This window comes from Erpetoichthys calabaricus, chromosome 3, assembly GCF_900747795.2.
Source record: "Erpetoichthys calabaricus chromosome 3, fErpCal1.3, whole genome shotgun sequence".
NCBI lineage: Eukaryota > Metazoa > Chordata > Cladistia > Polypteriformes > Polypteridae > Erpetoichthys > Erpetoichthys calabaricus.
Window position 1 is genome coordinate 292,661,474 of NC_041396.2, and position 12,358 is coordinate 292,673,831.

General features: G+C 40.0%; 1 protein-coding gene across 1 annotated transcript in view; it reads right to left on the bottom strand.

Moving 5' to 3' along the window:
- Window positions 1-12,358, bottom strand: part of bin2a (bridging integrator 2a) — an 88,556-nt gene that overhangs the window by 41,532 nt on the left and 34,666 nt on the right. The window contains exon 3 of the mRNA XM_051925062.1: window positions 2,598-2,678. Within this exon, the coding sequence (XP_051781022.1) occupies window positions 2,598-2,678 (81 nt within the window). The remainder of the gene's footprint in view (window positions 1-2,597; window positions 2,679-12,358) is intronic.

Genomic DNA, 12,358 nt, shown 5'->3' on the forward strand with positions numbered 1-12,358 from the left:
TAACTACATGCCAGTAAGCTTAACTTGCATCACAGGTAAATTAATGGAATCAAAAGGAAAACATCTACGGTAGCAGCACATGTCTAGAACATGTGTATTAGCAAACACTCAACATGGGTTCAGAGAGGCATGCTAGAATTCTCTGATTTGTAACAAAAGCAGATGATAAGAGAGGTGCATATGAGATTATTGGTCTTGAAGACATTTGATAAGGTGCCAAATGAGGTTGGGCATCAACCTAAGGAAGTGGGGAATCAGGGCATAATGTGTCAATAGGGGCAAAATTGACTAAAAACACACAAAGAAAAAGAATGATTATGATGTGAGGAACCTTATCAGAACTAGGTGACATTAAAAGTGTCCCTCAGGGGTTAATACAGCTATCTTTATTATAAATAAATGATCTGGATTGGAATATAAATAACTGCAGAAGATAGCAAATGAGGTGGAAGGACAGATAATCTAGAACAGTGGTTTTCAACCTTTTTGACAAGTGGGCCATTTTTAAATTTATTAACTTTTTCGTGGACTGGGATGGGTTTCAAGCAGCCCCCCTTGGAGTTTCGAGCAGTTTGATTCAATGACAATCAACGGTTTCCTGCTTGGAATTTCGAGGGGCTCGATTCCATAACTATCAAAGGTTTCCTGCTTGGAGTTGCAAGCAGCTCAATTCAATGACAATCGAAGGATGGGAGGGGAGGACGTTCGAGCGGCTCGATCTTTTTATTTCTGGGTTTAATATTAGAAGAGCTCCACGGAACATTAAAATTTCATGCATGGCATTTCACAGACTGGTAGCCAACAATAACAACATTAATAAAAAGACAATGCATGGTATTTTAAGGACTGGTAAAACTGCTCTTTGATCGTACATGCAAGACTGTGATCCTGAATCAGGTGCTAGGCTTGCTTCAATTAACTGGTAGTTGTGCAAGTTGTTTTATTTACACCTATGGGCAAAATTATTTTGTCTTTTTATTGTTTGACTAGCACAGCATGCACAATTTCACCTCTAATGAATACCATTTCATGTAGCTGGACCGGTCTCATGGTGGACCACATTCATAACTCATACAAACTACTTCAGGGTTTGCTTGGTACTGCACCAAGAGCATGCATTCCAAAAGGTCTTAGTATGGTTGTTTTGGCCCACACCACAGGGCAGTACTGCATCGAGATCCCTCATTCCAAAGGGTCTCAGTATGGTCGTTTTGGCCTGCACCACTGGGCAGCATTGCATCGAGACCTCTCATTCCAAAGGGTCTCAGTATGGTTGTTTTGGCCCGCACCACGGGGCAGTACTGCATCGAGACCCCTCATTCCAATGGGTCTCAGTATGGTTGTTTTGGCCTGCACCACAGGTCGGTATTGTATTGAGACCCCTCATTCCAAAGGGTCTCAGTATGGTCGTTTTGGCCCACACCATTGGGCGGCACTGCAACGAGACCCCTCTCATTCCAAAGGGTCTCAGTATGGTCGTTTTGGCCCACATCAGAGTGTGATTGGCATATTCACATCTACCTAAACAGCTGTCTGGTTTGATTTAGTCAGGTTGCAATGATGTCTTATAGATGCTAGGTGTCCATTTTGACTTGGACATGATCACATGATCCCTTACGTATTCCATGTGGTCAGGATTCTCATGATCCGTTACACAGGATGGGTGTTTGGTCTGATATTGGTCAGGTTCTAATAATCTCTTACAGAAACCAGGTCGTTGCCATCTTTTTCTGCTCCCCTGCTGCTATTCCTTTTCCAGGGTCTGTCCATCTTGAGGAGTCTCCAACATCTTTGCCTCTCCTCTACCTCCTTATGTCCTTCCACAACCTTTTTCATACTCTCTGAACCGTCTTCCCCTCATTTTCGCACACCTACATCATCTCTATCAAGCATCTCTAATTTTCCTCACTGACATTTTCCACTCCTGTCCTTCTCCTAAATACCTAATGCCTCAGCATCTCCCTTCGCTAGACTCCAAAGCCCACCCCAGCATTGTCATTTTACAGCTTTAGTACATAAGGCCTAGTCCTTATTTTGTTCTTTGGTTTCTATTTTTTGGGTAAAAGCCAAAAGGTGATAATTTGAAAGAAAGTAAACATAAGCTGTGGTTTGCCCACTTCCTAAATTTTGAGTGTGTTGGACAAAACAACAAACTGTGATTCACAAATCATTAACAGTTATGATTGATTGATTGTACAGATTGTAACCGCAACACACTTCCATGGACCTTTATTTGGAAATAAAGGAAATGGATACAAATTACAGGTGTCCATCTTTTGGAAGTTTGTTTGACTTTAACGCTGGCTTATTACATTTTTTGATGTATAGTATATTCAATTTTTACTGTATTCGTGTCTGTGTACGTGCGAGTGTGTGTGCATGAGATCACCACAGTTGCACCATAGAGTCTTAATCTGGACCTTACCTATCTGGCTTGGAGGTCCCCTACCAGGAAATTCATCTCCTGGCAGTATAGCTTTATAGGGGTCCTGTCTCAGGTGCTGTTCTCACAGATTAGAGGTGCCCAATCCAATCTGAACATCTTCTCTTTGTCCCTTACACTTAAATAACACCTGCTTTGGCCCAACTTCACTTACCTGCTGCTTGTTGAAGTTGTGAGAACACTGTTCAAACTGCTCATCTTTCGTTTCGACTGTCTTTCCCAATCTCTGCAGAACCTGCAGACCCAAAGAACAAGCAATCAGACATGACCAGAGAGCAGACATACTTCACGTTGCTTTGTAACAAATTAAAATGACAAGAAAACACAAGGTGACAGTATGGTTGATACAGCTTAACTTAGGTAGGTGTTGTGTCTTGTCTGGTGTGGTTAAGCAGAAATGGAAAGTTTCCACTGACTGGCATTAACATTTAAGAACGCAAAATAAAAATAAAAAAAGGAGAAGCTGTGAAGATTAGCATTGCAATGAATACACTGACACCTGCAGCTCTGATGCCGTCTCTGAGCCGACACGCTTATCTTTGTGGTTTTCAGCAGAACAAGCAGATTTTATTTGTCAATCTAAAACAATAATTCTTTCAGCGTTTGACTCTTGATAGTAAAACTAGAATTGGAATGTTCACAAAAACATAGCTGGTCAGTATACAGTCGGAGTGGTGGCTTTGAGGCTAGGGATCTGCACAGGCAATTGGAAGGTTGCTGGTTCGAATCCCGTAAATGCCAATAGGGACTCTGCTCTGCTGGGCCCTTGAGCAAGTCCCTAAATCTGCAATTGCTGAGCGCTTTGAGAAGTGAGAAAAGTGCCTTATAAATGCAAAGAATTATTATTATTATTACAGTAGGTACTCAATTCAACTCCCACCCAGGATTATTTATTTTTTTAATTCATTGTGTGGTTTACTGAGTGGCAGGACCAGTGCCCGCTCCAATGCTTTTAGGCATTCACAATCATTTAGTGAGGACGAGTACCCAACCAGGCTTAGTCAGACTTTAATCAATAAGGGAACTGCTCCTCTCGGAACTGAATAACGGAACTGCTTTATGACGCACTGGTGAGGCCTCATGGTCTCCAAACTTCAAAAAGGACATAACAGCACTAGAAAAAGTCCAGAGAAGAGCGATTAGGCTGATTCAGGTCTACAGGGGACGAGTTATGATGAGCCTTTACAGTTTAAACAGAAAGAAATTAAGAGGAGACCTGACTGAAGTGTTTAAAATTATGAAGGGAATTAGTCCAGTGGATCAAGGCGGTGACTTTAAAATGAGTTCATCAAGAACACGGGGACACAGTTGGAAACATGTGAAGGGGAAATTTCGTACAAACATTGCAAAGTTTTTGTTCACAAAGAGAACCAATAATTGACCAGGTTGTGTGGTAGACACCAGGGGCCTCATGTATAACTCGTGCGTAAAATTCACACTAAAACATGACGCACAGACAAAAAGAGAAAGGTGCGTACGCACAAAGAAATCCAGACGGTTAAACATGTATGTACGCCATCTTCTACATTCTTCCGTTCCATAAATCCCAGTCAGCGTGAAAAGTAACGCACGTGCTTGCCACCCCACCCCTCTTAGAATTATGCCTCATTGAATATAAAAATCAATATAAATAACCTCTTATGTTCAGTGTTCTGTGAAAAGACAATGGCAAAAGCATGGGGGAAAAAGAAAAATTTCAGTGAATACCAAATAAAGGCAAGGAAAATGTACTATTTGTTGGTTTAAGCAGTGGTATAAAAAACAAAAGGAAGTTGATCGAGTGACAGAGAAACTTGAAAGTTCAAGTGAAAGTCGCACAGTGTCCGAAAAAAAAGAAGAAGTGGTCAGTCTCCAGTCGCTGTGAAAGGGTAGTCGTAGCAAACAGGATTTTGTTGAAAAAGCCTCTTCCAGTCACGAGCCCCTGGGTGCGTAGATCCATCAGTGGGAGAGACACTGTTTTAGTCTATAGTACCAGCATCAATGATGGTAGCTTAATAATGTTATAAAACAAAAAAGGAAAATCTTTACACACATTTTATTGTGCCTTACAACAGTCAAATGTATGCATTAAGAGATATCAATTGCGAAAGAAAAAATTCAAATGAATATTCCTAAATTTCCAATTCTGTTTAACTTACAAAGTGCTAAATCGGACTGCACATAAATAATCAATGTGATTAATGTTAAAGGTTATGAGTACTGTACTCCAAAACTGTGTCATGAAAAAAATCAAAGGGTCACTTTGAAGCGATCAGCTTTCAAGGCCTAAGGTCTGCCTGAAAAGTTAAGACGGGACAGGAGGACATCAGAGCAAAAGTATGGAGACAACACTGCAAGGTCCAAAGGTCTGACCTAACTATATTTTATGAGTGAAGTATGAGAGACTTATTTTTTACTTTTTAGTACAGTTTTTAACTTAATATAAGCGTGGTTTTTAAAAAGTATTTTTTTATATACTGTATATTATTTTCAACTTTTTAGTCTTGGGTTTGTTTTAGTATAATTTTGTAATCAATATTTTAACACTTCCTTTAATATTTCTATCCGTTACTAGCACCATCTATTGGTGATAGTGGTCATATGAAAATTTAATTTCTTAATTCATTGATTAATTGATCAGATATGAAACTGATTATTGATTCATGTATTGTCATCGGAAGTGAGTAAGTGTGCAATATTTCAAGCCGTTTGGACAATAGGAAGTGGGTTAAATATCGACTATAAGATTTGTACCAGACAACAAACAGGTGAAGTTAAAAGAAGCCTGGTAATAATAATAATAATAATAAAATGATACTAAGCAAAAAGAAGCTTTCACACATTTCAAAAAGATTTTTTTTTCTACGTAAGAATCACAAATCTGCCCAAGCCTGTCTGATGTCCAAGTCCTTCTGTGATGAGTTAATGGATTCAAAATTATCTCCCAATCCATCTATCTTGGTATCATCTGCAAACCTTACCAACTTGTTATTTATATTCCTATCCAAATCATTTATATCTATTAAAAATGGCAGTGCCCTCCCAAGCACTGCCACCCTGCTGGTCACCATTCTTAACATCAGCCAATTCCGATGAGGTTCCTCACACCATCACCCTCTGTATCTGAGCCAATTCTGCACCCATCTACACCCCCCAACCTGATATCCCACTTTTTAATTTGATGCCCAACCTCTCATGTGGCACCTTATCAAATGCATTCTGAAAGTCCAGATAAATAATATCATAAGCTCCACTCTGATCGTATCCATTTGCTGCTTCCTGATAGAATTCTAGCTCAATTAGTAAGACACGACCTCCCTCTTTTGAACCCAAGCCGACTGCTCAGTAATATGCCCGTACTTGCCATGCGTTGCTCGGTCTTACCCTTAATAATTCTTTCCATTAATTAGGGTGGTCATGCCAACATGGTCACACACTCATTATCTTTTTCTCATGAAGGGTGTATAATCTAAGCTGTGGTGGCTCTCAGTAGGGATGAAAGTCTACTCTGACTTGGTCAGACTGTCATAACCTGAAGTAAAAATGGCTGTCACGCCAATCTACAAGCTATTGAAGATGGCAGCAGTTTGACCTTCAGGTCCAATATTGAAGCTGGGCAGCAACCCTGACCAAAATCTGACCAGCCTTCTTTTCTTTTCTTTCTGCGTAAAGTACAATTTGATCATTTAGATGTCATGGAATAGCCCGAGTCAGGGCCAACGACACTATCTTTATATTATTATATATATATATATATATATATATATATATATATATATATATATATATATATATATATATATATAAATAAAACACTAGTAAGCCCGCGATTCACTAGCAAATCGGAAATCCAAGAATGGCAATCAGTTTCTGTTCTGTCCGATATCTGGATGGATGACATCATGGAGGGTGGGTGCGTCTGGGGAAATGTCATTTAACTACATAAGTATATCTGTAGTAAAGCGGTCTCATTTTGTGGAGACGTGACTCCGTTGCCTTTGCTGACACCGACTGCTGGCAGAGTGGAGCATGGCAAGTTCAGTTTACAGGTTATGGTGTTCGTGTGCCAGCCACGGAGTCTGGGAAGCCGCTGGGTTAGAGTCTGTGACCGTTATGTGATCTATATTACTGGCACAGTGGATTAGAGCAAGTGTAGTGAACAGGTTGTGTTGTTTGGCGCCACGTACTGACTCTGGGAAGCCACTGCGTTTGATTACAGGTGGCGGGCTTGTTGCAGTGCAGATGTGCGCGTGACATCCGGTTTACAACCTTCTCGTTTCTGTGTTGTCTGTGGCTGGTCGTTGCAGTGCGGCAGTGTGCGTGCGCCTCGATGCGCCCTGCGCCCAGCGTCCATATCCGGTTTATAACCTTCGGTTAGTAATATGGATATGCTACCGTGGTGGTTTGTGTATCTGTTCAGGATTTTAAGTCACTTGTAGCTCGCAAACCGTTTGACCTATTGACCTGAAATTTGGTACATATATACTACGTGATCTCGAATACCCACTTTTAGGGTGATGATAAACCTCCAAGGTTATTCCTTTTTTATTTTTATTTTATTGTAGAATCAACTCTCAGCAGGGTGTCCATGTGGCGCATGTGTACGGGCGCTGTTCTTATTCCCTACCACCTTCGACGTCACGTCCCCTACCTCTTCATATCTTAAATTCATTCTTGAAGCAGATTGAAGACTTAGTGCCAGCATAAGTAAAAAATTAAGGAAAACGTACTAAGTAATTGCAACATAAACACCGACTTTATCAGTTTTAATGCAAAAAGATGCCGACGAATTGCTAGGGTGGAGAAAAGAAGAGCTGCTCAGAAAGCAGCAAGTGCATCAACCTCTGAACAAACGAATGCTAAACGTACAGAGAAAGAAAAGGGATGAAAACTAGGAATGCACAAGTCAAGTGTATTCACTGCACGTTATCTGGCACTGCGTTATTACTGGTAGCTTTATAATTTACTTTCTGCACAGCATGAGCAGGAAATGACAGTGGCATGAACTTTTCCTTCAACCTTCCTGTGCTTTGAATTTAGGTTAAAGCTTCAAAATGCTGTCAAAAGCCACAGGGCAACAAAAAAAGAAAAGAATACAGTGTCAAGTGAATGGTGAGGAACACCCTTTCAACATTGTGAGAAAATTCTGTCCTTTCACAATACCTACGAACTTTGAAGCTGATTGAATAGCTTAAGATGGAGTGCTGAATGATTAGACTGGTCAAGAGTCCACTGACCTAAAGACTAACAAGAGCTCATGAGGATGTCTAGTTAGTTAGCAAGGGAAAAATCTGACCTGCAATAACTTTGGAGCAGACTCAGTTAGAGGACAGAGGTTCAGCCATGGGGTTCTGATCACATTCCATAATGCTATCTAAGTGGAACCATAGAGCTGAATCCTAAAAGTTTTCAGAAGCATCCAATAACAGCAGCCTAGGGTGTTAGCCAAGGGGCCACCTTACAAAATGACCATACGAGAGCTCATAGGATTACAAGAACCAGTCACGCCTCAGACTCATGGTCTCATGTCCAAAGGACTGCTGAGCCCAACCGACGTTTGAAGAAATAAAAAAAAAACACAAACAAATAAATAAATCATAAGCATTAATCTACAATACAGTGGTGGCCAAAAGTGTTGGCAGTGACACAGATGTTGTGGTTTTTCAAAGTCTGCTGCTTCAGCATTTTCAGATCATTTTTTTATGTTTCTATGGTGTACTGAAGAACAATTCTACAGATATGTTTCAAAGGCTTTTGCTCGTCCACCCGCTTATTGAGAACTGATCACAGGTCCTCGATGGGATTAAGATCTGAGAAGATTCCTGGTCACGGGTCCAAACTTTCAATGTTATGATTTGCGAGCCACTTTGTTGTCACTTTTGTTTTGTGACGTGGTGCTCCATCATGCTGGGGAATACACAGATCGTCATCACCAAATTGTACCTGGAATGTTGGGAGAAGGTGCTCTTGGAGGACGTGTTGATGCTGTTCTTTGTTTATGACTGAGTTCTTTATATTTTTATTTTATTAATTTTCATTGTAATCATTCCATACAAATAGATCAATTTATAACCCAACAAAATTGAAGACAAATCAAACCCCACTCCTGAGAAGGAGAGCTTAGCCGAAGGAGAATTGCTTAGGGCTTTTTAATAAGACAACAATAAACAAAAAGGGAGAAATAAATATATATGTAAATAAGAGATGGAGAAGGGGATTAAATGCGGTAATAGTTATTTCTCTTATTCTAAAATAATATTGATTATATCCTGCCAGGTTTTGAAAAAATTTTGTATAGATCCTCTAACTGAGAATTTGATTTTTTCCAATTTCAAATAATATAAAACATCGGTTTCCCACTGACTTATCAGAGGAGAGTTAGGATTCTTCCAATTTAACAGAATAAGTCTGCGTGCCAAAAGTGTAGTGAATGCAATCACCGTTTTCTTGTCCTTCTCCAATTCAAGTCTGTCTGGAAGAACACCGAACACAGCTGTTAATGGGTTAGGAGGGATTGTGACACCAAGGCTGTCTGAAAGGCACTTAAAAATTTTGGTCCAAAATGATGTTAGTTTGGTGCAGGCCCAAAACATGTGACCCAGTGAGGCAGGAGCTTGGTTGCAGCGCTCGCAGGTTGGATCCTGCCCTGGAAACATTTTGGACAGTTTTAAGCGAGACAGATGGGCTCGATATATAATTTTTAGTTGAATAATTTATGACTGAGTTCTTGGGCAGAACTGTGAGTGGACACACTGCCTTGGATGAGAAGCAACCCCACACATGGATTGTCCCAGGATACTTCGCTGTTGGCACAGTGACACAGTACTCATGGTAGCATTCACCTCCTCCAGACAATCGATTTTCCAGATGTCCCAAACAATGAGAAGAAGGATTCATCTGAAAAAAGAACTTTGCTCCAGTCTTCTGCTGTCCAATCCTTCTACGTCTTGCAGAATTTCAGTGTGTCCTTGATGTTTCTCTTGGAAAGAGGTGGCTTCTTCACTGCCGCTCTTGACACAAGGCCGTTGTCCAAAAGCCTTCACCTCACTTTGCGTCTGCCTGCTGCCAAGACTGAGCACGGGTGGCACATGATTCTGGAGCCAACCACTCAGGAGGAGATGGGCCTGGCGCTTGCTGGACTCATTCAGCTGATCATATAGTGCCAGGGCCAAAATAAGTGAAAATAGGTTTTTGTGATAAAGAGAACTTTTTATGCTAATGAAGCTCTTTGCATTGAATTAATATGCGTCTGATCACTCTGCACAATAACTTAGGCAGAGTGGTGGCTCTGAGGCTAGGGATCTACACTGGCAATCGGAAGGTTGCCAGTTCGAATCCCGTATATGCCAATAGGGACTCTGCTCTGTTGGGCCCTTGAGCAAGGCCCTTAACCTGCAATTGCTGAGCGCTTTGAGTAATGAGAAAAGCGCTATATAAAAATGCAAAGAATTAAAGAATTAAGAATTATTAACATAAAAACAATGTGAATTGTCACCATAAAAACTGAAGCCACACATTTTGCAAAGCACAACATTTGTGTCACTGCTGAGACTTCTGGCCACTACTGTACACCTGTGGTGGGATTTTCATAATGCTGATTAGAATATCAGGTTTCTTCATATAGACAACATATTTACATCTTTTGAACAATTACGTTCAAAATTTAACCTCCCAGCTACACATTTCTTTTACTATCTTCAAATTAGAAATTTTGTTAAACAGAAATTGCCCGATTTCCCCCACCTTGCACCCTCCACAATGCTGGAAAAAATACTGCTCACTTTCGAGGAAACAAACACTATTTCCGCAATATATAAAATCTTATTAGAGTCCCTACCTTTCAAAGACCCAAGAGGACATTGGGAAGAAGATCTCTTAATCAATATATCAGAAAAGGAGTGGAAGGTAGCAAAGCAGAGAATTCACTCGAGTTCTATATGCGCAAAGCATAGAATTATTCAACTAAAAATTATATACCGAGCTCATCTGTCTCGCTTAAAACTGTCCAAAATGTTTCCAGGCCAGGATCCAACCTGCGAGCGCTGCAACCAAGCTCCTGCCTCACTGGGTCACATGTTTTGGGCCTGCACCAAACTAACATCATTTTGGACAAAAATTTTTAAGTGCCTCTCAGACAGCCTTGGTATCACAATCCCTCCTAACCCATTAACAGCTGTGTTTGGTGTTCTTCCAGATGGACTGGAATTGGAGAAGGACAAGCAAACGGTGATTGCATTCACTACACTTTTGGCACGCAGACTTATTTTGTTAAATTGGAAGAATCCTAATTCTCCTCTTATAAGTAAGTGGGAAACCGATGTTTTATATTATTTGAAATTGGAAAAAATCAAATTTTCAGTTAGAGGATCTGTACAAAATTTTTTTAAAACATGGCAGGATTTAATCAATATTATTTTAGAATAAGAGAAATAACTATTATTGCATTGAACTCCCTTCTCCATCTCCTATTTATATAGATATTTACTTCTCCCCTTTTTTTGTCTAATGTTGCCTTATTAAAAAGCTTAAAGAAATTTTCCTTTAGCTAAGCTCTCCTTCTCAGGGGTGGGGTTTGATTTGTTTTCAAATTTGTTGGGTTCTAAATTGATCGGTTTGTATGGAATGATTACAATGAAAATTAATAAAATAAAAATATTAAAAAAGAATATCAGGTTTCTTCAAACCTTTAGGCCTTTCAACCACCCAAATCTGGGGGCTGATCTCGTCATCCTTCAGAGGTCATTCACAATCTAAAATATCACATACCGGCCAGGCAGGTGCTCAAGTTCAGGCTTGGGGGTCACGGAGGTTGCAGATTTTTGCTGCAAACGGATTTCTTATATAGAAGCGGGTTACTGTTTCTGAAATCACTTACTGCTCAAAAACATTTTCTGTGCTTCCTTTTAGTTTAACCTTCCCACCCTGTAACTGCTTCTTTTAGTCTTAAACAACTGCTAATTTTATTGCTTGCTTTTTTAAATCAGATGCCAATTCACAATGTGATGCAAATGACAAAGGAACCAGCAATTCCCACACAATGAGCATTAAAGAGACCAAGTTAAAAAAGGTGCTCATTGTGAAGCATCTGTCTAAATAAAACAATTGGAAAAGTGCAGGAGGAAAAGTAAAAGGACTGGAAATTACTAATCAGCTCTATAGTGCCTAGTGAAAGGGTTGAATCCCACTTGGTGTTTGTCCTTTTTTTTTTTTTTGCATCATAACATTGACTAAAAATGGATTTTTGGGGTGTTTGATTTGATTTAAACACCATGCCTATAACTGCCTTTGAACCGCCTTTCCTGAGGTTTCTTCCATTTTTTTCCCTACAAGGGTTTTTTTTGAGAGTTTTTTCTTGTCTTCTTAGAGAGTCATGGCTGGGGGGCTGTCATGAGGCAGGGCCTGTTAAAGCCCATTGCAGCACTTCTTGTGTGATTTTGGGCTATACAAAAATAAATTGTATTGTATTGTATAACGGTAGGGTGTTGTACTGCATTAGCCAAAAATGGATGTAATGAGAAGTCAATCAAAATGGCACCTTTTAATGGCTAACTGAACCGAATACAATATGTAAGCTTTCGATGCAACTCGGGTCCCTTCTTCAGGCAATTTTTATTATTGTAATTTTTTTTAGTTAGCCAATAAAAGGTGTGTGGAAGAAATGACCGTCACCCCCTGGGTGACCTAAAACCACTAAGAGAAAACAGGCAGGAGGAAGTTTAAATTAAATCATCAACTCTCTATTCTCTTCGAAAAGAGGGAGCACTGCTATTACAGGACGCGGTAACTAGACGCACACAGCATTCTGAAACAAGATGCACACCTTTACTGCTTGTTGAGGTCTTTTTTTTTTTTTTATATACACGTGTAAAAAGGTACAAAATTAGATTACTTACATCATGCAAAGTTTCTTATCGTCATTGGCTGATTCCAGTTGCT